The sequence below is a fragment of the Scardinius erythrophthalmus genome (genome assembly GCF_964197995.2).
Source record: "Scardinius erythrophthalmus genome assembly, chromosome: 1".
NCBI lineage: Eukaryota > Metazoa > Chordata > Actinopteri > Cypriniformes > Leuciscidae > Scardinius > Scardinius erythrophthalmus.
Genome location: NC_138221.1, coordinates 33,820,914 through 33,846,446, shown reverse-complemented (window position 1 = coordinate 33,846,446; position 25,533 = coordinate 33,820,914). Strand labels below are relative to the sequence as shown.

General features: G+C 38.6%; 4 protein-coding genes across 5 annotated transcripts; 3 read left to right on the top strand and 1 right to left on the bottom strand.

Moving 5' to 3' along the window:
• Nucleotides 1–63: 63 nt before the first annotated feature.
• LOC308690646 (uncharacterized protein) lies at nucleotides 64–3,504 on the top strand. Its single transcript, XM_081365254.1, has 4 exons — nucleotides 64–474; nucleotides 1,941–2,074; nucleotides 2,165–2,282; nucleotides 2,365–3,504. Exons 1-4 carry the CDS (start codon nucleotides 213–215, stop codon nucleotides 2,928–2,930), a joined length of 1,080 nt encoding a protein of 359 aa, XP_081221380.1. The 5' UTR covers nucleotides 64–212; the 3' UTR covers nucleotides 2,931–3,504.
• Nucleotides 3,505–4,234: 730 nt separating this feature from the next.
• On the top strand, nucleotides 4,235–15,296 carry LOC308695674 (uncharacterized protein). 2 transcript variants are annotated; one of them, XM_081373852.1, is made up of 9 exons: nucleotides 4,235–4,696; nucleotides 4,850–4,983; nucleotides 5,078–5,189; nucleotides 6,478–6,672; nucleotides 12,300–13,330; nucleotides 13,435–13,504; nucleotides 13,581–13,755; nucleotides 14,540–14,702; nucleotides 14,806–15,296. In XM_081373852.1, exons 1-8 carry the CDS (start codon nucleotides 4,447–4,449, stop codon nucleotides 14,700–14,702), a joined length of 2,130 nt encoding a protein of 709 aa, XP_081229978.1. In that variant the 5' UTR covers nucleotides 4,235–4,446; the 3' UTR covers nucleotides 14,806–15,296. The 2 variants fall into 2 exon arrangements, with proteins under 2 accessions (XP_081229978.1, XP_081229979.1); XM_081373853.1 differs by lacking the exon at nucleotides 5,078–5,189 and having other exon boundaries at nucleotides 4,269–4,696.
• Nucleotides 15,297–15,811: 515 nt separating this feature from the next.
• On the top strand, nucleotides 15,812–19,295 carry LOC308701690 (uncharacterized protein). Its single transcript, XM_081384091.1, has 4 exons — nucleotides 15,812–16,257; nucleotides 18,165–18,298; nucleotides 18,384–18,492; nucleotides 18,575–19,295. The coding sequence occupies exons 1-4, from the start codon at nucleotides 15,996–15,998 to the stop codon at nucleotides 19,114–19,116; spliced, it is 1,047 nt and encodes a 348-aa protein (XP_081240217.1). The 5' UTR covers nucleotides 15,812–15,995; the 3' UTR covers nucleotides 19,117–19,295.
• A 5-nt stretch (nucleotides 19,296–19,300) lies between these two features.
• Nucleotides 19,301–25,020, bottom strand: LOC308701685 (uncharacterized protein). The gene is made up of 4 exons (XM_081384079.1): nucleotides 24,593–25,020; nucleotides 24,388–24,515; nucleotides 23,629–23,707; nucleotides 19,301–20,873 (listed from the first exon to the last, which is right to left on the bottom strand). Exons 1-4 carry the CDS (start codon nucleotides 24,858–24,860, stop codon nucleotides 20,002–20,004), a joined length of 1,347 nt encoding a protein of 448 aa, XP_081240205.1. The 5' UTR covers nucleotides 24,861–25,020; the 3' UTR covers nucleotides 19,301–20,001.
• Nucleotides 25,021–25,533: the final 513 nt, after the last annotated feature.

Below are 25,533 nucleotides of genomic sequence, written 5' to 3'. Positions count from 1 at the left end.
GTGCTATTATGCATACAATGAATCAATGTTATTATGAAAACAAGCTTTTCTACACGTTGGTTTACGGTAATTTATCCCATAATCCTTTTCGGTCAAACGCTATTTATGGTGTGTTTCTACAAAAAGACAGTGGAGAATAGCGACAGTGTCTTTTAGGGGAAGAAACGGCTATATTAAGAATTTCCTTGTAACGTTAAAGGTTCCAGCAAACGATGGACATCATGAACACCACCGATTTTCAGACGCAGTTAACATCGATAATGGAAATTATGGCGAGAACCGCTGTTGTTGAAATAAGCAAACTTTTTGAGGATAATTCGTTGCTGCTGCGTTTAGAGATTTCACGATGTACAAACGAAAATGAATCTCTGAAAAAGAAATGTCATTTTTTGGAAAATGAACTTCAGTCTGCTCGGAAAACCGCTGGAAAGATGAACGGGACAGAAGCTCCATTCAGCCATCCGGGACTTCGAGGTGATTTATAAAACGCGTGTTAAAAATAGACTGATAACTTACTCTGAATTTTGTCTTAATTAAATGCGAATTATGATGTTCCAGGAGATAAGAAGCTGAATTTAATATCTGAGATGGTATACTGAAAGCCGTAAGCTCATGCTCCACAAAAGATGATCCCTGTGCCCTTGAGAAATGTTGTTTGCTGACTTTCATGTCCGTTTAAGTTGTACTTGGTCATTCTCTGGGAAGGTTTCGGTTCCCATGAGTTACAATCGGTATAATTTACAGCTTAGTGAGTTTGATAGATTGGCTCTGTTAATTCTGTAATGCACAAACTTGAAAATAAGGCCTTTGTTTTAGTTAAAGGGATAGTTCACCCAAAATGAAAATAATTTACCCACCCTCAGGTTATTCTAAACCTGCATAAAAAAATGTCTTCTGTTTAGCACAAAAAAAGATATTTTGAAGAATATGGGTAAGCAAACAGTTTCTGGTCCCCACTGAGTTCCATTGTATTTTTTTTTTTTATATATATATACTATGAAAGTCAATGGGGACCTGAACATTTTTGTCATCATTTACTCACCCTCACGTCATCCCAAACCCGTAAGAATTTCGTTCATCTTCAGAACACAAGTGAAGATCTTTTTGATGAAATCTGAGAGCTTTCGGTCCCTTCATTGACAGCTATGCAACTACCACTTTGACACTTCAAGAAGTTCATAAAGCGCGCGTAAAACTAATCCATATGAATTGAGTGGTTTTATCCAAATTTTCTGAAGAGACACAATCGCTTTATACACGGAACAGATTGAATTTTAGCTTTTAGTCACATATTTAGGCTTATTATGCCGTGCATTTCTCCCCTTTAAAAAATAAATGGCATCTGGCATCATGGAGCTCAACTTTATTTTCTTTTAATCATTAGGTTGTTTCTTAGGATTTGGATTAATGTGATATTTGCTTATGAGGCATCTATTAGTCAGTTCCCCCCTGACATTCAATCCGAAACATTTGGAATAGATCTGCCACAATACATGTTGTAAAATAAAGTATTATAAGAAAAAAATACGAGGATGTTGGAAGATCTCGATGAAGAAGACAAAGTATTTGCACCTTGGGTTCAAAGGAGTAGGAATGAACTCAGAACTTTCTAAACTCAAACAGTTAAAATATACAGTACTACCCCTAATGTAAATGAAGTTTCTCCTGTTGTAACGGCTGCTATCTGTATGTTAATGAACTTCAGACAGACAGTTGTCTGAAATAGATCTCAGATGGTCCCCGACCCCCACCGCTCCCATTCTACAGTTGATGGCCATTTGTTTAGGATCTGATCTCCAGAAATGGTACAATATTGAAATATTGTTATATTTTAAGACTATAATCAGATTAATTTGGCCTGTGGTGGGTAAATAAGATTTCTCAGTGGTTAACTTTTTTAAATGTAATTGTACTTTTTTAAACGCCTACATGTTCAACAGACACTGGACATCGTCCCACAATTGACAATGTCTTCGGTAAGGAATGGTGCATGAACCTCTGGAGACACCAGGAGTCAAGTGTTGGTGAGCAGGAGGACGACACACACCTGGACTCCTCAACCATCACAGAAGAGGTTGGTCTCACGCACTGCTGAATATTGAGTTCTCTTAAAAACAATCATAACACAGCTTACTAGCTCCCTCTTTTATTTCCAACCCTTTAGCCAGTAAATTTGCTGGATGAAGAACCAGATGTAATTTTGATAAAAGAAGAGACGCTGAAGATTGACGACTGCTCTGGGAAAAATAAACCTGAGGCAGACCAAAGGAGCCGTTTGAGAGGTTTGTGGAGAAAGAACTTGAGAACAGCTGCTATTAACTCTCATTATGTTCAGATGTTAATGTGTCGTTTATCGAATTGCAGGTCCAGCAATGACCAGTGATGAGAGATGTGTTGCTCAGAGCTCAGAGGATTTTATCACATACACGGTACCTTCAGATGAGCAAGTCCATCTGAACGTGCAACAGCCACAAGCCGAAGAACAAGCTCTTGAAGGAACCATTTCGACACATGGAGACTGTACAACAGGGTCAGATTTGAGTGCTGATGTTGAATTTTTCCCAAATCACCGGAATTTCAACCAGATTTTTACACAAAAGAAGAAATTTAATTGTGTGTTCTGTGGGAGAAGCTTTGAATTTTTAAGCCATATGAAGAAACACATGCGGACACACTCCGGAGAAAAACCTTATGTCTGTACAGTTTGCGGTCGAAGGTTTGCTCAAAAAATATATCTCACAACTCACGAGCGCACTCATTCTGGCGAGAGGCCGTTCACGTGCGTGGAGTGTGGAAAGAGTTTTTCTCAAAAATCTTCTCTGAACGTTCACCTCCGAAGCCACACTGGAGAAAAGCCATTCAGCTGTTTAGAATGTGGGAAAAGATACGCGTACAAAACTGCTCTTAAATCACACCGATGTGTTAGTTAGAATAGAAATGGATTGTTATTGAGTATTATGTGTACTTAGTTTTAGTATGAAACTACTGTCTGGGGCTGCGTTTCGTTAGCTAAGTTGATCGTAGAGACCATATGATGCTTTTAGGAAACACAGCTTAGGTCATTGTATTATATGTTTGTTGAACAGAAGGATAAATGTGATACTATTGAAAAAAAAATCTGTATTAAACACTTAAAAGTGGATGAAAATGCTGATAGTAAAGGTTGTTTGTTGGTGAACATTGTGAAATGTTTTCTTTTGTCCAATTTTCTGCTACTTTTGGAGAACAAGAACTATGGATTTATTGCTGTAACTTTTTGATAAATAACTTTGATAACTTAATAACCTATAACTTAAGTATTTTACATTTTTTTCCTGAATAAAATGTCTTTTTTTTTTAATAAATGTAATATTTTCACAAACAAGTGAAAATAAGATGATCAACTGTTTAAGAGTATTTTTCAATTGATGCATTAAGTATAAAATCACATAGACGCACAAATCATGCATTTCAACTAGAAAATGCCTTTCACAATCAAATTCATATTAAACTTTTCAATTTCACATTAAACTTTTCGCTAACACTGTAAGGTTTCATTTGTTAATATTAGTTTAATTTACACTAGTTAACATGAACTAACAATACATCTACAGCGTGTATTAATCTTGGTAATAATTAAGTTAATAATTAACATTTACTAATACATTTTTAAGATCAAAAGTTTCATCTGTTAGTTAATGCACTGTGATCAAGATGTTTTTGTAATGAAAGATGTTATTTATTTATTTATAATGAAAAATTGTCATTCACAGACAAAAATGGTCTAATTAATTTTTGTGTCCTCTAACTTTTCTTTTTTAATTCAATTCTAATTTCACCCCCAAACTTGTGCACAATAACAAAAATGTTAGATTTTTTTTTAAGTTTTATGAGAATCTAAAGTAACACTTAGGTTTAATTGCTTATTAGCATGCATTTTACTAGGTTATTGGCTGTTTATTAGTATTTATAAAGCACATATTAATGCCTTATTCTGCATGACCATATTCTACGTCCCTTAATCCTACCCAGAACAACTACCTTACTAACCAATAATAAGCCGTAAGCAGGAGTTTATTAAGGCAAAAGTCGTAGCTAATAGTGAGATTTGGACCCTAATCTAAAGTGTGGCCGAATTTAATGGCCCTAAGTTTGACAAGCCTTTTCAATGGGAAAATCTATACATTTCATGCCTTTAAAAAAGGGTTTTGTTCGCCAAACCTCCTGAAGTAAACAGAGACAACTGCATTCCTATGGACTATATGACTGGCGCCTCTACACGGCGGTTTACGGTAATTCATCCCATGATCCTTTACTGCTAAACGCTATGCTTTGTTTCTATCTTCATAAATAGTAAAGGTATCATACCGCCATTGTTTGATTGAGGTACAACTAAACATCTGTAGTAAAACATTCATTGAGCCATCGGGTCGAAGGACGAGTATTTATTAAAGTTCCCCGTAAACAATGGACATCATGAATACCACTGAATACCAAAAACAGTTAACATCCATAATGGAAACGTTGGCGAAAACAGCTGTTGTGGAATTAAGCAAACTTTTCGAGGAAAATTCGACTTTCCTGCGACTAGAGATCTCGCGATTTACAAGCGAAAATGAATCTCTGAAAAAGAAATGTCATTTTCTGGAGAGTGAACTTCAATCTGCTCGGAAAACCGCTGGAAAGATGAACGGGACAAAAGCACCGGGACTTACAGGTAATATCATTTAAGATATTTACTTTTTCTGAGTCATACATCTGTAACGTTAGATATATTGATGTTGATAACCTAAAGACTGGAGGTTCAAACATCCACGTTGTGCCCCTGTCTCTATACCCGCCTAATATTGAATGTCCACATGTTCAACAGACACTGGACATCGCCCTGCCATTGACAATGTCTTCGGTAAGGAATGGTGCATGAACCTCTGGGGACACGAGGAGTCAAAGCTTGGGGAGCAGGAGGACGACACACACCTGGAGCCTGCGGTCATCATAGGAGAGGTTGGTCTCTCTCATGCTGCTGTATGATGAAGTATATGGATGGAGATCAAATCAAATGTCAGCAAGTTCCCTTTTTTTATTTTCAACCCTTTAGCCAGTAAATTTGCTGGAAGAGGAGCCTGACATGATTATGATCAAAGAGGAGGCATTTGAAGATTGCTCTTCAGAAAGAATTGAGGAAGACCAAGATAATCAAAGTGTGAAAGGTATGCCGTGAGAGAACTTTCTGTCTTGTGTAGTTATTTGGTCATCACCTCTTCTGATGTACAAGAGTTATTACATCACAGCTGACCTCATACACATACATTGTAAACTCTTGTCCCCCAGTTTCACAGAGCCTAGTCCCAGACTAAAATGCATTATTGAGCCGTTTTAACTGAAAGAAACTTGCACTGATTTGTATTAAAATACGTCAGTGCCATTGTTTTGTCTCACGATGCACACCAGTAATGTTTTTTTCTAAGGTATGTTTATAAAAGCTACTTAAATATCCTAATCCTGGCTTAATCTAAGCCCCGTTTGTGAAACCAGGCCTATGTGTTTTAAATGATTTATTACTATGTAAAGGGTTAATAGACACAGTAAATGACTGTACCATCATGAAACCCTACTTTTGTAGACTGCAAAAATTGTGGTGGAAAGATAACACTGAAACCCTGTTTACAACTGGTATTAAGATGCATTTTGGTTGATTACAAGTGGACGACACTAAATGCAGGTGTAAAGGGGGTCTAAAACGTTTTGAGCTTGTCCACTTTTGACCACTTCCAGATTGCTTTTGCAGTGTAAACGCTCATGTGGTCGAATGTGTTCGAACAGCCACAAAAGATGCCTGCTCTCAGCATACTGACCTAACGCATTAACATTATGGGAAGTGCACTAGCCAGATGGATTTAAACTTGGTTGACTGAAGACCCAAGTTTGGTTTAAAGACGAAAAACGTATCAAGCTCAATGTTTTCTCACCATTTCTAAAGCCCGACTGGCTTTAGTCGGACGGCGTCTGGGTTTCTTGGGCCGATTCAGCACGTTGAAGCGGCGTCTGGCCGTCGGTGAGAGAGAGAACTCTGATTGGCTGTCCAGCTTAGTGAATGAGTCAGTGCATGAGAATCAAAAACAGCGAGCAAAGAAGTCAAAACGGTACGGATAGAAGGAATTTTATGTCATCTTACCTGAGTGTTCCTGGGCGAATATTTTAATAACAGGAGCGCACTGGAATAAAGAAAGTGATCAGATTCAGCAGGATTGAAATTCAAAACGGTTGCGTCCTGCTTTGTTTATAGCTCGTGTATCTAAAGCGTCAGTTTCCCTTTATAAATGACGAATAGACTAATAGATCTGCAGAAATAGACAGTTAAATAGACATTTACACGCAGGCGCAGAACACGCGTGCTAGTTGACAGTCGGCTGTAGTTCTCTCTGTGTGTTGAAGTGCAGCTTTTTTTGGTTTAAGTTAAGTCCTTATAGATGCAATGCTCTTTTTAACCCCCTACAGGCGCAATTCAAGAGGAAATCAAAAGAATTCTCCCAGAGCTGGACAGTAACAAAGTTCATAATGTGGTCAATCATCTGTCATTTGTGGTGGGTGTGGAGAAGTCCGAGGACCTATCTTTAGTAGAGGTGTCAGATCTTCAGGACCTTCTGGAGCCAATACAATGTCGAAAACTAGTCAAAACATTCAGACAAAGAGGTAAGAAACAAACTTAAAGGCCTGTTGTACTCATATCACCTCTGTGTGGTGTTGTCGTGTCTTGCTTTTTAATTTTGTTGCCCACTTTAAAGGATTAGGGCAGGGTTCCTCAAATCTTGCCCTGGAGAGTTTAGCGCCAACCCTGATCAAACACACCTGTGCAAGCTAATCAAGGTCTTCAGGATCACTAGTCAATCACAGGTAGTTTGATCAGCGTTTGAGCTAAACCCTGAAGAGCACTGGCCCTCCAGGACTGGATTTGGGTGTTTGCACAGTGTCACTATTGCCACTTTTGCATGAAAGAGTCTGCCAAACTCTCTCAGAACCAACCAGTGTGCGCACTGAATTGAGAGACTGACAATAGCTCCTTCCACACATAGTTTTTACTTGTAAATTATCCGTAAATTACCGTTTAGAAATCATGTGTGGACAGGATATTTTAAAAAATGCTGGGAAATCAGTTATGGCAATTTTCCAGTTTGAGAAGTTGTAACTTTGCCAGTAAATCAGTTTGATACCAGTAAATGAAATGCTGCTATGTGTGAGCCAATATAAATGTGTGGTAGATGGACGTCTGATTTTGTGTTGCGTCTCGCACTTGAGTGGCTATATTGCGTACTATAGTAACTGCAGTACTATAGTAACTATTGTGATCAAAAACACGTTCTGTGTGATCATCCCCTTTTATGCCTGTCACTCAAATTGCTTGGATGGCAATCTAAAGCACTTCTCATCCAGGTGGATAAAGAAAACACAGCAGTGTTCAATCTTAATTTCTGATGAGTGACATGACATCACAGCTTAACGGTAATCATTTGAGAAAGGGACTGTTGACCTACAGATGTGGCCTTTGAAAACACACTTTCCCACCCCAGGGTTCTTCATAATGTCCAAATCAAGTTGTTTTTTGTTTGAGAAAAGCTTACAGGCACATTTGGTCATCCAACCTACCTTCAAATTCAGCTAATGGGTTTAAAGTGGGGTTGCAGGTATTTCTTGGGGGTGCATCTCTTATGTCTCTGTCACAGAATTGGGGTGGGTGTGTAATTGTCTCGGATGTGATAATGGGGAATGCAATTTCGTCAAAGGACTGTTTATGCTGTTTGAATGCTCAAATTGCCAAATCTGCCCCATTTACACTTGGTATTAAGATGAGCCTTGGGTTATCGATCATAAGTGGTCAGTGCTAAATATAGGTGTCAATGTGGCCCTGTTTACACCTGGTAATATGATGTGTTTTCATGGACATGGTCACTAGTGGACAACACTGACTAAATACAGGTATAAACGGGGTCTAAGTTAGTTTGTAAGCAGCGTAATGGCTTTATTCATTTAATCTTATTTGTACTCCACACTTGGCGCTCTGGCGAAAGTGATGTAGAGTGTGGCGACATGCAAGGGGAGGGTCTTTGTGGTAATGTGTCTCGGCTGACCATTTGTGATCGGATCGGATCACTGAAAACACATCTTAATACTAGGTAGAAGCAGGTATTATGCATTATATTATATGTGTTCTTGGTAGCAACAAAAGAACACCTTATCAACCGACGCACTCAAACAAGTGTTTAAAAACATTGCTGGTTTGAAATGTAAAGCACATCCGATGTGGCTTACAGATACTAAAATACACCCCAAATACAGTTTAAAATAAAGTTTTACCAAATAACTTAGCCTTATTCTGCTTGAAATGTCACATTTGTGCCTACATTGACATTGAAATATACTGTATTTGGGGTGCGGTTTGGTGTGATTGAATATTTTTTCATGATTTATTTTAATTTTATTGGTCAACCAACACGCAGCAACATGTAGTGTAGTGTGTGATGTATGCACTCACAAAGTCAGATACTCTCCCCTTGAAATCTGATACAAGTGGTCAGAATAGACTCATTTGATGGGATCACTTATACTTTTAGCATTTATGTAAAGTGATACAACAATTTTTTATTTTTTTTAAACTACCTTGGTAATAGCCATGGGAATTTAAGTGCATTTTATGGCCATTAATTTGGTTGTCTGTATTTAGAACAATATAAGCTGTATGTTTTTTCAGGTGTCGTGTCTGCGGACTCCTCACCTTCAATGGCCTGCGCTTTCAATCGGCAATCGTTCAAGAAAATTAAATCCAGTCCTGATCACGCTGCTTCAGCAGATTTACCATCACAGACAGACCAAACTCACAGCTCACTAGCCAAGATTTCGACATCTGACCAAACATCTATGTTTTCAACGTCAACGGTTTCACCCATTTCACCCCAATGTTCTTCAGTGATGTTTCCATTTGATTTGAAACTGACAGAAACTCCAAACACTTCAAGTTCCGAGCATCATGGTTTTCGGTCTATTCATCAGGGGGTGATTCTACCTGATGTGTGTTTAAATCCAGTTTCCATGAAAAAGGAGGAAAAACTGTACCTAGAATCAGCTGGAAAGGACAGGAGACCGAGGCCAGAACGCTTTGCTGTGCTTCTGTTTAAAACCCTAGTACCACATGAAGTTTACAGGGGCTGGTCAGGTGCTGTCAACTATGACGGCTCCAGGGGAAAAAATGCGCTACCCAACAACCTGCGGAAAGCAATATCAGAAATAGTTCGCCGGAAATTCCCCAACCCTACACCCCGCGACTGGAAGATGATAAGGGATCGGCTTAATGAACTTCTCCGTACTAAACGACTCACTTTCCCCCTTTTTTAAAGCCTTTGCTCTGTACCTCAAACTTAGTAGGCTTCAGAAATATCTGCAGAATTCACTAGGTTAGTAAACTTGCTAATACTTAGCAAACTGATGACATGTTTTAACCTGCTGTCATGTCTTCAAAGCTATAAATAAATAAATAAATAGTATTAAATTTGTGGTCTTACTGTATGTCCTTATGTCCAGTTTTGGTGTAATAGAGTGGTGCAGGTATGATGTCACTTTGTTGGCCAATCGGCAGTTCGCATCACACTGGTTCCCTTGACAAAAACCCAATAGGATTTTCCCATGGGCTTTTGGATTATCACAAAAAACAAGCTCTGTTGATCAACAAAAGTTTATGAAACTTGCACGTTTTATTCATCAAGATAATTTTCACAGATAAACACAGCTTTTATGAATTTTTGAAGCCTAAATGCATTCGCCAGAAGTAAGCAGGCTATAAACGGACTACACCACGATCGCTCGACTTCAACGTCACCACCACTAAACTTCCGACAACTCTAAACAACCACTAAACATTTTCTCAGAAAGTTTTAGTTAGAATAGTTCATAAGAGCACAATTATAAGCATAACGATTCTGTAAAGGCGGACTGAGTTTACCTGTTCGGCGTGATGTTTAATCTCCCTGACAGCCTCTGTAGCCATTTAGCCACTTGTTAATAGCCGACTTTTTCGAGACACGCAACAGCTTAAATAAATCACAAGTAAATACTGATGTATTTTATGTCGTAGAGTAAAACGTGAAAGTGTCTTGAGCTTGTGTTCACCACAGACCTTTTTTCAGCCATTTCATTGGGCCCTCTTAGTCAAAATTGCAGAAATTGCGGGGAAATGTGTGCAATAGCTCTGTGCCCCCTGTACTCAGTCCAACTTTTACCCCCACTAGGGATGCCTGTGTTTCCACCATTTCGCCTCTCAAAATGTCCATTGATTTGCAAACGAGGAACCACGTCTTGAAATATGTAGAATTCTGGACTAAACCTAAAGTGGGTTATGTTCCCTGGAGTTGTGTAGTAGAGAGTACAAAGTAGTTCATCATTGAGTTTCTGTATATTTTGTTTGATGTTTACATTGTGAGAATATTATTACTATAAGTTTTTTTTTTGTTGTAAATTCACTGTTTACACTAAACATAGTCTGCTGTATTAGTGGTTGTTACCATTCATATCACCAAATTTGGAAAACATAATAGTTTAATTGTCAAATCTGATGAATTTAAATCTTTTGTTAATGTTCAGTAAATGACTTCTATTCAGGAAATGAAAATTATTTTTTGGGTTGGAGCAGTGAAAAAATAAAACATAACTGCAAATGTATACATCTTCTCCACAATTTTCTGATTTTGCTATTGCCACATTTATTGTTGTAATACAGCCAATGAAATAATTCTAAAGTATTAACTGACAGTGCCGTTTTGGGAAAAATGTGGTATCCCATGTGTTTAAATAACGGATTTGTCAATGTTGAGAAGTTGGTGTTTTTGTTGTATTTGGTATAATTTTACCTTAAGTTTTAAGCCATCATGCTTATTTTAATTGTTTATTCATTCAAAACCCCTAATTGTTTTTGTGCCTGGAAAAAACTGTGATTGAATTAGAAATTCTATAATTGGATATTTTTATTTTACTATATATTTCCCAACACTGACACTGTGTCCGAAATCGCATACTGGTTGATTCGGTACTTCTTCGCGACCATTAAAATGTACACGCTGTATAGTGCGAATGTACTACATCCACCATGTTGTTAGTGTCACGTGTTAGTCATGTTGTTAGCGTCCGCCACAACACTTCCATTTGTAAATCTCCTTCCGTGGCACTTCAGAATCTCTGCGGTAGTAGTAGGTCATTTGGGGACTTTTTGCCAACTGTTTTTCCGAATACTATGTATTTGGACATACTACTCTTTTGACGTACTGTTTTTCGCATACTATTAAGTATTCGTTTTCAGACGCAGTGCTTCTGTCCTCTAACATGACTGCCCTCTGGATATGGTCTCTTCTAACATTGCATGATATTGCATTGAATCTGGACAGGATCTGTTTCTTTTTCATGTTTTCAAAAGGCCACATCTGTATTCTCTTGAAAGCTTGTATAGAATTAGCCTAAATAACTCGCATTTCATGATATTATAGACTATGCAAATTTATTTGGATTTCAAAACAATGGATCTCATCGACTAACTGTGTGTTCACAAATTTGTGCATGAAGTTTGCATACAAACATTTTCACAAACAAATTAGGATTCATCAGTAAGTTGTTCACTCAAATGTATTCTTAATTTACAAAATTTAGGAACAACAAAAACCGCTTGTACGCAAAAAAATCACATACTCTGGCTGGGGCTATAAATGTGTTCAGATTAAATTTTATACATTTATTTAATCATATAAAAAAATAAGAAAAGGCATAAACACACAGGTCTGTAATCTGGGTCTGTATAAGAAGTGTTTGAACTGGTTTTGAGGATGGCACACTTGGCATTGCTCAAGGGTATTATTGCGTGTGCTCTCAGGTGTTAGTATTTCTTTAGAGAGCATTATATGTTCACTGAGACGGACAAAAGGCTGTAAAGGAAAGGTTGTGTGGAGAGCCTTTACGAGGAGATGGTTTGGGTGTGTTTTATGCTAATTATTAACCTTGGGCACACGGTTGCTCATTTAGAATACTCCAAGTTCATTCATGTTGGAACAAAATTAAGAACAAATTAACATTTTGTGAATTATGCTGAATTTATTCCTGAAAAGTTCTCCTGTGGTACAGTATAAATATGAATAATCCACACAACTGTTGGTGAATGAGACCCAGCACATTATAGCAAAGTTTTACTGATAAATGATTGTTGAGAGGCCTCTGAAGAAGGTGCTTTGTTGGCTCTTCAATCTATTTCAATTTCTCTGTATCTCTTTCCATGATTTTTTTTTACCAAGAATCCAATGGACAAGTGGATGGAACACCTAACGAGATGACACTCACTCCATTATCATCAAACGAGTCCCTTCTTGAACAACCCATGAACAACCCCTTCATTCCTCACTATCCTATTAAGTCCAACTGGATCAGAAGTTTCCAGGTTCCTTGGGACCGCATGTCAGCAGCTCTCGTTCATGCAACGTCCACTGGAGAGAGGGCTCGACCTGGACCAAGAAGGGAATTTGTTAGGATTGTTGTGGCAGCCATGCAAGTCCACTGTCCAAACCCTAACTTAGCCGCCTGTGGAGAAGTGGCACGAAGCATCGTGACTACATACCCCCTGACATTTGGAGACATTTCTGAGGAAGGAGAACAACTAGGAAATGGCTTCAGTTGCCTACAGAGACAACTAAAAACTAGGGTCGAACATGTGAATAGAGACGTTTTGGAACACCGGATTCGTCGACCTAGAAGGCCATCAGCGAAGAGAGCCGGACAACAGGACAGCTACTCTGGGAAAAAAGTCAGATGTAAAGTGGACAGTTACGGATGCATTAATTGGCAGCCTACCTCCGTCCCAGAAGGAGAGACTTCAGATTCTCTTGAAATGAAGAGGAAGGTTGCGGCAGAGATTTTTCAGTCTGCAGGTCCAAGGGCTTCAGAGTTGCCCAACGTAGACGACTTAATGCAGCAGACTTATGTTTACCAGCGCCACATGATCAACTCGTGCCCCCCTCCTACCATCAGTGAGATAGAGGCACATTGGCCGTTCCTGTTCACCGAAAGAGGCCTCTGCAGGCACTTCAAAACCCTGACTGGGATTGACATCAGAAGCCGCTTTAGCGAAACCCTTGTTGTTAAAGCCAACAGAATATTGAACTACTTCACTAGTCAGAGACTGAAGTGGAATGAAGAAGTCCAGAGTATCCTCACTGAGATCGACGAAGACCCCAATGCAGCAAACAGTAACAGGACTGCCATATCAGCCATCCTGTTAATGATGAAATACTTTAAGGAAAAGGACAACTCTGTGTTCATCTTAGCAGATGTCAGTAACTATGAAGTGTTAATAGTTCAACTAAAGTTTTGAAGGGGTTTTGACAAAAGCTGAGTGTTAAGATGTTCTCGTTTTTTTTTTTTGTTGTTTTCAAGGAAACTGCTACCAAGATGTCCATCGAAAATGAAATGAGCTTACCGGCAACGCCTCGGCTCATCATGCTTGGTAAGACATCGCTACACTAAACTCATTAGTTTGTACTTGGATATAGATATGTTTACAGTGATTCTTTATTTTTCAGGTGATACATTGCTGACTTCGTCCAAGTGGTTCATCAGCATTGAGGGCAGAGTAACACATTCTATAGACAACCAGCTGGACTTTGCAGCGGCATTGTCCGTGTTCTTTGGGTGCTTCTACGTTTTTAACATCGAGTACCAGGAGTCAGCCAGTGCCACCCTAGAGCTCATTCAGCGGTGAGTTTTGAGGACATTTGTAGATGTTTTTTTTGGGGGGGGGGGTATTTTACTTATGTTTCTTTTAGATCAGAAATACGGCCAATTATGGAAGTAAAATGGGTTGCGAATGCAGTTTCATGATGGCCAACTACTAAGCTTATTGGTTTGTGTTAATAAATTCTAAATCATTCACCAGACACTTTATTATACTGTGACACTGGCAACACTAAGAGAAACTGACTTGCAGTCCATGGTAATATAATAATTTAATAGGATTAAGCCCTATTCGGACGGGACTAGTTTTCCAAGCATTGTTTGAGTTATAATTCTTTCACTCGGCATCTGTGATTTCAAGTACCGATTCGGATGGCACTAACATCTCTGTGTTTATTACAGAGGTGGGAGTGTGTTTTCTAGACATGGGTGTTACAATTACAGCATAAGTAAGATTGGTGCACTAACGGTTGCTCAGGTTGGTAAAAAATAACAGTAGGTAATTCGCTCTAGAATTTTTACTGAGGTTTTGTGAGAAAAACAGAGACTTGGCAGTTTCGGACCGGATTAAAATCGCAAAGTATATCTGTGAAACACAAATTTTTCATCTATAACATCCCCCTGGAAAACTAGTCCAGTCCGAATAGGGCTTTAGATAAACAAGGTCCCTGTTTTGGGTATCCTGCAACTTCTGTAAGATAACAAACCTCTTTTGTTAAAACCCTATAAACAGTGTTTCAGTCAATGACATGGTTGTAGCCCTTGTGAAATTGATGTTTTTTCTAAAAATGCATCTGCTTTTCTTCAGGTTCTTCGTAAGGATTAATCCGGAGGGGACTAAATGTACCTCAAAATCAGGTACAAGCCGAAGGACAGGTTCAGCTGTCCAAAGGAAACCCCAAAGCTTTAATACCCGTGTGGCTACATTTATGCAGAGGCTTTCAGAATTTGAGTGGAAAAAGACAAATTAAGTAAGTGTGAGCAGTTTGATCAAGAAAAATAAAATTGATATGAGGGTTTATGAGTTTTTTTTTTAACACTGAGATCAATTTTTTTTTTTTTAATCTGTTTCAGCATTGTCTTCATCCTGGCTCTACACTGACTACAACTACCACCATTAGATACTACTTGTGTGATAATTTAAACTTCTTTTTTACTTCGTTACTTGTACGATTCTATTTCAATGTTGCTGGAATGTTTGTATTATAAATATTTTATTACGTTCATTTAAGTCTTTCATGCAACAATAAAACTTGTATCCACTGATGTGTTTTTCTAGGGAATAATATAATTGCTGTGATACTATAATGTTGTTACTACTTTTCTTACTTTATACAATAGTAGATTACAGCATTGGCTCTATTGTGTATTGTTTACTGTAAATATGTTATTGAAACCATAACAGTAATTACTGTAATTAATTACAGTAACTTACTGGTAAAAACTGAAGTCTTAACAATGTACCTTTGAAAGTGCAATTAAATTTACAGAGACGGTTTGTAAATAAAACTATGGAAAACGAGAAAAAATAAACCTATGGAAGATGTTCTGCACATGGACCCAGTAAAACAGTGCCTAATTTCAATCCTGTATTCCTAGTAATGTGAAACATGTACCATAAACTATAAAATGTGGTAAAAGCTATGGGTTTAATATTTGCCTTACAGAGCAGAAATTGGGGATAGATAGACCTGCCTTAAAGAAGTGACTGACTGAGATCAAATCTAGGAACCAGAATATAAGTGAGTTGGGTGGGCTCGTTTGACGTGGACCAGGAAGCAACCAGTAAGATCACCCCCAGCAACGCCCTGGCTATCATTCACACCCCAGCATCCACCTATAGCAACTCCCTGGCTACCATTCATAATTCATGGTGGGATCAAGGGTGAATGCTTATGTTTTTTTTTCAGAGTGAGCCTGCAACAAAATTTTACCATATTTTGTGTAGACCTATCTAACCGGACAAGGATTCAATAGCAACAGTTGCCAAGGTACTACTGGCAAACCCGTTTTGGAGGCTGCCAATCAAAAGGTTACAGTTCGTGCGCGCTCTCTACACGGTCGTTTACGGTAATTCACCACGTGACCCTGTTCTGCAAGATGCTAGATATGCTATAATTCTATCCTCAGAAATATATTGAATCATTCAGGGCCATTGCTTGCTGAGAAATTAAAGGACCTCTACATAAAGGCTATAGCGGTGCTTGTCAGATCGAAGGACGGGTGTTTATAATAAACATCACTGATAAATGGTCCAGTAAACGATGGAAATCATGAATACTGCCGATTTGCAGACGCAGATAACATCCATAATGGAAATGTTGGCGAAAACAGCTGTTGTTGAAATAGGCAAACTTTTCGAGGAAAATTCTTTGTTGCTGCGATTAGAGATTTCACGATGTACAAACGAAAATGAATCTCTGAAAAAGAAATGTCATTTTCTGGAGAGTGAACTTCAGTCTGCTCGGAAAACCGCTGGAAAGATGAAGGGAACAGAAGCTCCATTCAGCCATCCGGGACTTCGAGGTGATTTACTCATACATGACTCTGTGATTTTGCATCTCAAACATGAGTATACATCTGATTTCTAGACTGAAGGTTCAAAGCCTGCAGTGGGCGTTCCCTATATCGTGATTGTGCCCTTGAACAATAGATTAACCTAGGGTACATTTACACGACAACAATGTACTAAAAACAGGATTGTTTTTCCTTTGCGTTTTTCGCGTACAGACTACAGCCTTGTCAAAACGATCCCCGATCACACGGATCCACGAGAAGGATTAAAAACGCTGTATTATTCGTGTCACTTTGTAAAGAAATAATATGCGCCGATAGACTGAACACGTGATACGCATGCGCATGACGTCACCGTTTCACAAAGTCACATTTTTGTAGTTTACCCAGAGACCATAATTTGACGCGCTGTTCGCGTTCGGTGTGAACGCACAGTTACAGTATTGTTTTAAAGAACTTGCCCTTTGAAACCCGTTTTCAAAAGTTTGCGTTTTCATGCCCCCAAAACGCCGTTGTAGTGTAAATGAATGGCCAAAACGCATAAAAAGTTTTCAGTTTTTAGTTGAAATCGGTGTTGTGTAAACGTTCCTGTTATCGTCTTCAAAACTACAAAAACTTAAAGTTTTTCTTTACAAAGTGACATCGCCAACTACTGACCTGACATGAAAAATACAACGTTTTCAGTAGTTTTCACAGATCCGTGTGAACAGGGATCATTTTGACAACGTTGTCGCCTGTACGTGAAAAACGCAAAAGGAAAAACCTTTCCATTTTTAGTACATCGATGTTGTGTAAATGTACCTTAAAGGCCCCGATATTCTTCCAGCAAAATCGAAGAATGAACTGATGTGACATAATTTCGAACAAAATCATACCGAAACTACGTTTTTTTGGAGTTTGTTTTAGGAGTTCAAAACAGCCTGCCAAAGCAAACTTTCAGGAAAAGTTACAAGCTACAGTGATACCATTGGTTCATGGCGATTACGTAATAAGTAGGTGTGCGGGGAAGCTCCGCCTATTTTCACGTGAAAATCTTTTCCGGTTCACTTCTGTTCAGTCCGTCGAGGTCAGACGTCTGCGAGTATAAACATTATCACACTGGAGAGCTGCTTTATAGTAGAAAATGAAGTTGTACTTCTGATGAAACGAGACACTGACACTGTTTTTCTTGTTTAATATGATAAAGCTGCTTGATTTTAAGCAATCTATTGTATAAAGAGAAGAGATATACAAGTAAAAGTGACATGACTTTACTAATGTGCCGAATTGCAGAGCTCGTGCAAACAAATCCACATTGCTATGACCAGATATTCTTTATTAAAACACTTTCTGTTTTCTCTATTTTGTTGTGTGTTTATTTTGTTATTGAGAGGAAAGTGCAGCACACATTTAAATATTCTTCAAATCGTGAGTATATCGGGGCCTTTAGTCAATTCTCCGATTTCAGTGAGCAGAGTCTTTTGACTCCATTCACCAAAATCATTAATTCTCACTCTTCCTTCTGGGTACATCGTTACACCAGTATATGGCGACAAATGACCTACTTTGTCTGTTATGACTACGGGAATTATTCACTCAATGGATTCGCTGAAAATGTTTTTTTTCTTTACTAGGCTGAATTGTTCTTATTCATACTATTTGTTTCAGCTTATAAGACAACAATTCCAGGTTGTTTTTATATTGTCCATTATTAATATGAATATTGCCCATATTAACCCTACAATTACCCTAAAAACCCTCAAGTCTTGAACTCTTTATTTATTTAGTGTAGTCATTGAGTAGTGCCATTCAGAAGAGTTGATATTGACTCATATATGCAAGGTCAATAAAATTCATTTTATTACACCAGTGGATTTCTTGCTTTGGTTATCAGAGGCTGTTTACACGTGACTTGACCAAAAACAATGCATTTCCTACAGAGTCTGGACGTCGCTCCGGAGTTGACAATGTCTTCGGTAAGGAATGGTGCATGAACCTCTGGAGACATCAGGAGTCAAGTGTTGGTGAGCAGGAGGACGACACACACCTGGACTCCTCAACCATCACAGAAGAGGTTGGTCTCATGCACTCCCTTTGATGTACATGATGCAACGTCAGAATACACTTTACTAGTTCTCTTGTTAATTTCCATCTTTTAGCCAGTAAATTTGCTGGATGAAGAACCAGATATGATCATGATCAAGGAGGAGACATTTGACGATTGCTCTAGGAAAAGTAAACCTGAAGATGAAAGGAGCCGTTTGAGAGGTTTGTGGAGAAAGAACTTGAGAACAGCTGCTATTAACTCTTATTATGTTCAGATGTTAATGTGTCGTTTATCGAATTGCAGGTCCAGCAATGACCAGTGATGAGAGATGTGTTGCTCAGAGCTCAGAGGATTTTATCACATACACGGTACCTTCAGATGAGCAAGTCCATCTGAACGTGCAACAGCCACAAGCCGAAGAACAAGCTCTTGAAGGAACAATTTCGACAGAAGGAGACTGTACAACAGAGCAAAATTTCCACAGTACACACAACCACACAAATATTTCAGAAGAGAAAAGGTTTGAGTGTGTATTCTGTCGAAGAAACTTCAATAAGTTAACCTACCTGAAAGCACACATGCGGACACACTCCGGAGAAAAACCATTTGTCTGTACAGTTTGTGGTAAAAGATTCGCTCAAAAAACGTACCTCAGAATACACCAGCGCACTCATTCTGGCGAGAGGCCGTACGCGTGCATGGAGTGTGGAAAGAGCTTCGCTCAAAAGAGTTCTCTAAACGTTCACCTCCGAAGCCACACTGGAGAAAAGCCGTATAGCTGCTCGGAGTGTGGTAAGAGCTACGCGTACAAACAGGGATTCAATACACACCAGTGCTTTGGTTAGACTAAATGGAATTATATCTGTATCTGCCATATGAAATATTAACAAATTGGAAGTATGTCCAATGTTTGTCCACGGAAATGTAGGTCCTTTAACATTGTTTGGAATCGTGTTATACTGAAGCATCTAGATGTGTGTATTCATTTAAATTAAAAAATAAATAAACTTGACTTAAACGAGTGAAATCATGCAAAATACTTTTTTTATTCGTACTCCAGCATTGATGAAAACACACATAGTAATGGTTGTTTGATTACACGTGCAATCTAGCAGACATCTGACCTTGAACAATCAACTCAAACTTGTATAAGCATTGTACATTATACATACTACTGACATCACACAGTTTCCAATCAGTAAAGATCAAGTATTGTTACTGGTTTCTATTCACTAAAGGCCCTAAACTGACATACATAATGATAATATTTTAAAGAAGCCTAAAGTCCTAAACAGGGATGCATTTACCTCTGGTCATCTTTGATCTGGGCTATACACAACTGGTCAAAAGTTTGGAATAATACAGATTTTTTAAATGTTTTTAGTCTCTTTTCTCACCAAGGCTGCATTTATTTGATCAATAATACAGTAAAAACAGCAATGTTGTTGAATATCATTATCATTAATATAAAATAAATGCAGCCTTGGAAAGTGTGAGAGACTTAAAAGATGAAAAAGTCTTTATTTATTCCAAACTTTTGTCCGGCAGTAACACAACAACGTTACCACAGAGTAATACACAGCCATACCTGACTATACATTTCTGCTACAACCTAAAGTTAATACAGACATTCTTGTTAAGTTGCTGCAACCTCACACTTCCAGAGTTCATATTCTTCCCAAAATTAGATTTCACACAGCTACTGCAATCTCAAATTGAGGAAAAGAGTGCTACATAAAGCTATATTTTATACCACGGTAACTTTTCCTTGGGTTCTTCCGTACTGGTTTAGCGGTTTGGTCATGGACAGAGAGGTGTTGTTGTAGGGTGACTTTCTGTGTGAAACCCTTTCCGCAGGTTATACAAGTAAAAGGTCTTTCACCTCTGTGGATGCGTTCGTGATTACTTAGGCAGACTTTCTGGGTGAAACTCCTTCCGCAGGTGACGCAACTAAAAGGTCTTTCTCCTCTGTGGATGCGTTCATGGGTTTGTAAATTTCCCTTCTGGGAGAACCCTTTTCCACAAAAACTGCATTTATAGGGCCTTTCCCCTGTGTGAACTACATAGTGAACCATGAGATTAGTGTTTGAATGAAAGCATCTCCCGCAGACCTCACAACAAAACTTTTCATTTTGTTTCAGCTTTGAAAACCGATGTTTTCTGAGACGGTTTCTGGTAGCATTTTGGCGAACAAACACCCTACCGCCGTCAAAGCAACTTAAGTTGTTTGGCGGTTTCTGTACCTTAAATCTCTTTTCGCAATGTTCTGTAGTGGTTGCAGCATCCGCACATATTTCCTGTGCTTCTCCGTCCTCCCTGGACTCGGAGGGAAACTGGTCATTGTGCTCTACTGAAAACCTGTTGAGGACACAGTGACCATCAAAATCCAATGGATCGTCTATTGGTGCTATTAATTGGTCGACGGTGTCATCAATGGCAGTTCTTGTAGTGTGTTTGTCTGTCGAATCAGAGGACGTGCTTTGTATTTCCGACATCCCAGAAAATTCACCAGACACAAAGTGGTCATTGAAATTTTTGGAGGCTACAGAGGGCTCATATGCAGAAGATGGCAGCTGTCCTCTTGAAACATGGGGCGGTTTCCCTGTTGGAGTAATAGTTCAAATCAAATCATTCTGTGAAGCATAAACCAAAATAATTACACCTGACTGAGGATATGTTTACACGACAACAAATGTACAAAAAACAGAAATGTTTTTCCTTTGCATTTTTCACACAATCACTGATCACACGGATCTTCGAAAACGACTAAAAACACTGCATTATGCTGCCAGGCCAGTAGTTGGCGATGTCACTTTGTAATGAAACTAGTGCTGTCAAAATTATTATTTTTTTCAGTTTAACGCATTAAAAATATGTAAAGCTGCATCTGTTTTTTCTCTTCATCCTTTGGCTATGCTACAGCATTTGATCATGCGATCATTCACTCAACTGCTATTAAAGCTAGGGTAGGTAATCCTGTTCAGAAACACTTTTTTTTATACTGGGTGAAATGGTCCTTCCATCCTCAGAGTAGTCAATACATTATGTGTTCAGAAAAAGGAATGAAAACAATCAGACCTCTGTAGCAGCTGCAGGACAGTAAAAACTCTGACCAATCACTGCCACTCGGTCCGAGTGTAAAGAACCAATCAGATGCCTTCATGTCTCGTGCCCGCGCCCCACTGCGTGCGCTGCCCTGCGTGCACTCATCACATGTCACCGTTCCCGGAAATATTCAGCTCACTACACCGAGTAAGCAGGAGTTTGCGGCACAATGGCTGAGAAAATGCAGCAAAAAGTACCAATGCCAGCTTTGCTACTTTGCTAAACTACTTCCTCGGACCCTGCCCGCACTCTTGAACGACCTCCTCTGCTTCGCCCTCGACCCCGGAGTGGACCTGTCCTCGAACCGACGATGCGGTACTTGTCACCGGAGTGTAACGTTAGTCCTCATCAGAGTCAACAATGTTTTCATCATGGAAACTCTTACATGCAAAACACCGTATATGTTATGAATCTTACACGAAATTCACCTTCATCAGTGTAACTGATGGTAATGGAAAAACATGTATCAATGCAACCTAGCTTTGCCTTATAAATATAGCTCGTTACCTATAGCCTAAATATAGCTCGTTACCGAATCAAACAAAATATATTTTAAACTTTACCAGTATCGATATGCTAGCTTGATAGGGAGTACTAAAAGCCATCATATTTGTTTATATTCATAGTGATAAAGTTAGGTATTTTATTACATGTGATTCTGACATGATGTCACTGCATGCACTGCGCTCCTTCCTCTCCACTCGTCTCAGGTAAATAAATGCGTCTTCCAGCTGAACCTGAGCGTTTGGCATCGCGCGTTCATGTGTTTTGGGGGCGTGGCTTTGGAAGGAGCCCAGAAGGGAGGGGGTGGAGTGAATGGAAATAATGAGCTGTGTTTACAGTCGTGAGAGGTCTACAGACACTCGATTTTTATACTTTCTTTTTCAGAGTACTTACATTTTAATTATGTATTGGTATATAAAGACAGTTTAAACAAATTTGGAATGTTTTTTTTTTAGAAAAATACTACCTACCCTGCCTTTAAACCCTTCAAGCGCTATAAGATGTAAAAAAAGAACTCAAATCTGTACTGGTGCACGTCTGTGAATCTTCGCGCTTGAACGGACAAAAACACACAAAAGTATGCCAAAATACCCGCTTTGTCGAGTATCCTCGTAAGCACAGTCTTAAAAGAGTTAAATAAAGTATTAATGACAGTAAAGATTTGTGAAGACTACTGATGTGTGTCAGATGCTCGTCATGTCTTAAAGTGACAGCAGTCTAATAAACCTGCTGCTATGATGTCAGTTAATGTAAATCAAAGAACAAAAGAAAAAGAGAAAATCACTCACTGACTAACTTTTGTAGCTTTAATAAGGATTAAGTAAGGGTTAATGCCCGACGAGGTGTCCATTATCAGGTATTAATGGACGACGCCGAGGCGTGAACTGTCCGACGCGCAGCGGAGGAAGTCCATTAATACCTCCGCCGAAGTCCATTAATACCTGATAATGGACCGCTTGAAGGGCATTAACCCGCTTATACCATGGTCACTTACGAAAGAAATAAATATTCAATCAATTAATAATACTTTAATGTGTTTTAGAGTAAAAATCGTGAGGGTTTTTATTTATTAAGTCGAGCGCACTATTTAATATCTCCCGTATACAGGCGTTGCCAAGCAACGTGGCCACAACGACCCGACCGCAGCAGTTGATCAGTGAGTTTGAGCCAGCGCAGTCATTTAGAACTGTCATCAGGCAAATTGACGGGACGCCTTTCCTAGGTGTCCATTATCACTTTTTAATGGACACCCTGCAGCCAATCAGAATCGAGTATTCACCCAGACCATGGTATAATCTATATTAAATGATTTGTGCAGTGAAGACTGTTTGATAACCTTAATCAATTTCTGTACATTTCCTACCTATCTATTTTAAATGTACTGTCTTTAATTAAACAATATAAATATATATTAAATACTTAAATGTTAGGTGTGATTCATCACGATTAATTACAGAAAAATGTGCGATTAATTCATTTTTTTTTTCTTAATCAACTGACAGCACTAACAGAAACGCTTGGCTGAACATGTAATACGCATGTTTACATGGAGACGATAACGATATCGTTTTCAAAAACTTGCACTTTGAATCCCATTTTCAAAAGTTTGCGTTTTCAGGCCCCAAAAAACGCTGTTGTCGTGTAAATGAACGGGTAAAACGCATTAAAAGTTTCCAGTTTTTTGTTGGACAAAAAGTGTCATATAAACGGCCCCTAATTAAAGATCTGCTAAAAATCTAGAACATTACCTGTACAACTGGGATAAGCGTCCACTTCAAAACTCTCCTCTTTGATTAAGATCAATTTGGAGGGGTCTTTTTCTTCGTGCTGTCAAAATAAGCAGATCATGCAAACCAACATTTTGTTTTTCCATTTTATTTACGCAGGATTGCAGAAATTTGTTTATATTTTAAAGAAATAAGGTTAACCCCAAAAATTGCCCAAGTCTGTGTTTCTCTGTCATTTCTTTTTTAAGGGTGTGTACTGGGATTTTCACAAAACAGTTTAAATTACATTTTGATAGAGCACTGCAATGCATACAAGACGCCAGTGTCATTAGCACAACCAAAATGTGCAAAACAAAGCTATTGAAATCAAGTTCATGGGTCCATAAAAAAATAAAAATACTACAGTATTTACAAATTTTATTGTAATTTCTATATTCATCGCACTATATCATCAACTATGAAAAATGACTGAACAAAACTCTAATTGGGTAGATGGTGCAATAGGATTTAGCTCAATCTCTATTGTACCATGTCAAGTTCATGAGACCATAGAAATGGTTAAAGTAACATTTTGATTACACTGTGTATTATACTAGTGTCATGTGTAATGCACCCTTTGAAAGTGACAGATAAACAGCTTTAAAACAGTCTGACTATAATTTCTCTTGCATTTCTTTATTTTACAACTTTCTTTTCTTTACAAAGTTTAAGAGCATGTCAGCCTCGTAACTGTTGGCTTTTGAAACAAGTTAAATTTTTGGGAACCTAAATTAAACGAACCTTATAAGGCGAAACGGGGTACAGGTCGACATCGATCGCCAGCTCATCTTCTCTGGACTCCTTCCTCCGATCCCACAAACTGGAACACCACTCCTTTCCAAATATCCCTTTGATGGAGGGCTCTGGTCCTATCAAGAGTAAAATATGCATTACAATCATATTAGTGCACACGAAAACAACTGTTTTAAGCAGAGGTTATATTTACCATCTTCTGTTTGAACACAAATGGAGCGATATGTTTTGGAGCCAGCGCGCGCACCCTTTGTGATGCGCGTGCTTTCGCTTTGCCTTTCGCTCCCAAGACAGAACATTTCGTCTTTAAGTACTGTGTTTTCACTCATGACCCGAGACAGTTCTTGTCGTAAAAACGCAAAATCGCTGTCTACAATTTTGCATATTTCTTCTATTGCCGTTTTAGTCGTTATCTCCATTATGGAGCTTAGTTGCAAACGAAACGATAGAGATTTTGACATATTTTAAGTTTTTTTTTGTTAGCAATGCAAGAAAAAAATTGGCTAAAAAAAAACGTACGGTCAGTCACCGAAAAAACAATTCCATTATGTGTGCAACTGTGGAAATAAAACCCCGGATATAAGCATGCAGACTTCGGCTTTTATCTTGCCTCAAAGCATCGTTAGCTTCCGGTTTATGTGGAGGAGTTCCCTGTGTTGGAAAGAGGGATCACCTAACAGACTTTCCCTGCATTCAAATTCTTATACCATCTGCCCCAGAGCCATTATCTCTATATAGCTCTGATCTGCCCTAAACAGACATAAGCTTAATGTGTCCCAAATCATAGAATGCTGACATGAGCATTCAAAATACACCCTTATGATGGACTATTTCCACTGGATTTTTGGAAATGCAGATGCTATTTTTCCTGCTAATATGGATTTCTGGTAACATTGCCCACAAGCCTGGCTTGACGGAGGAATTTGTAGCATTTTGCTTGAGAACTACAAACATTAATAAGAAACCATCATCACAAAAGATACAACACATTAATAATGCAGCATTATGACCACTGGGTGTCAATATAATGCAGTAAAGTAAGGATTTTCAAACCCAGCACTGCACACTTTGGATTAAGGTTTGGTTTCACAGACATGGTTTAGATTAAGCCAGGATTAGGCATTAGTTCAATTT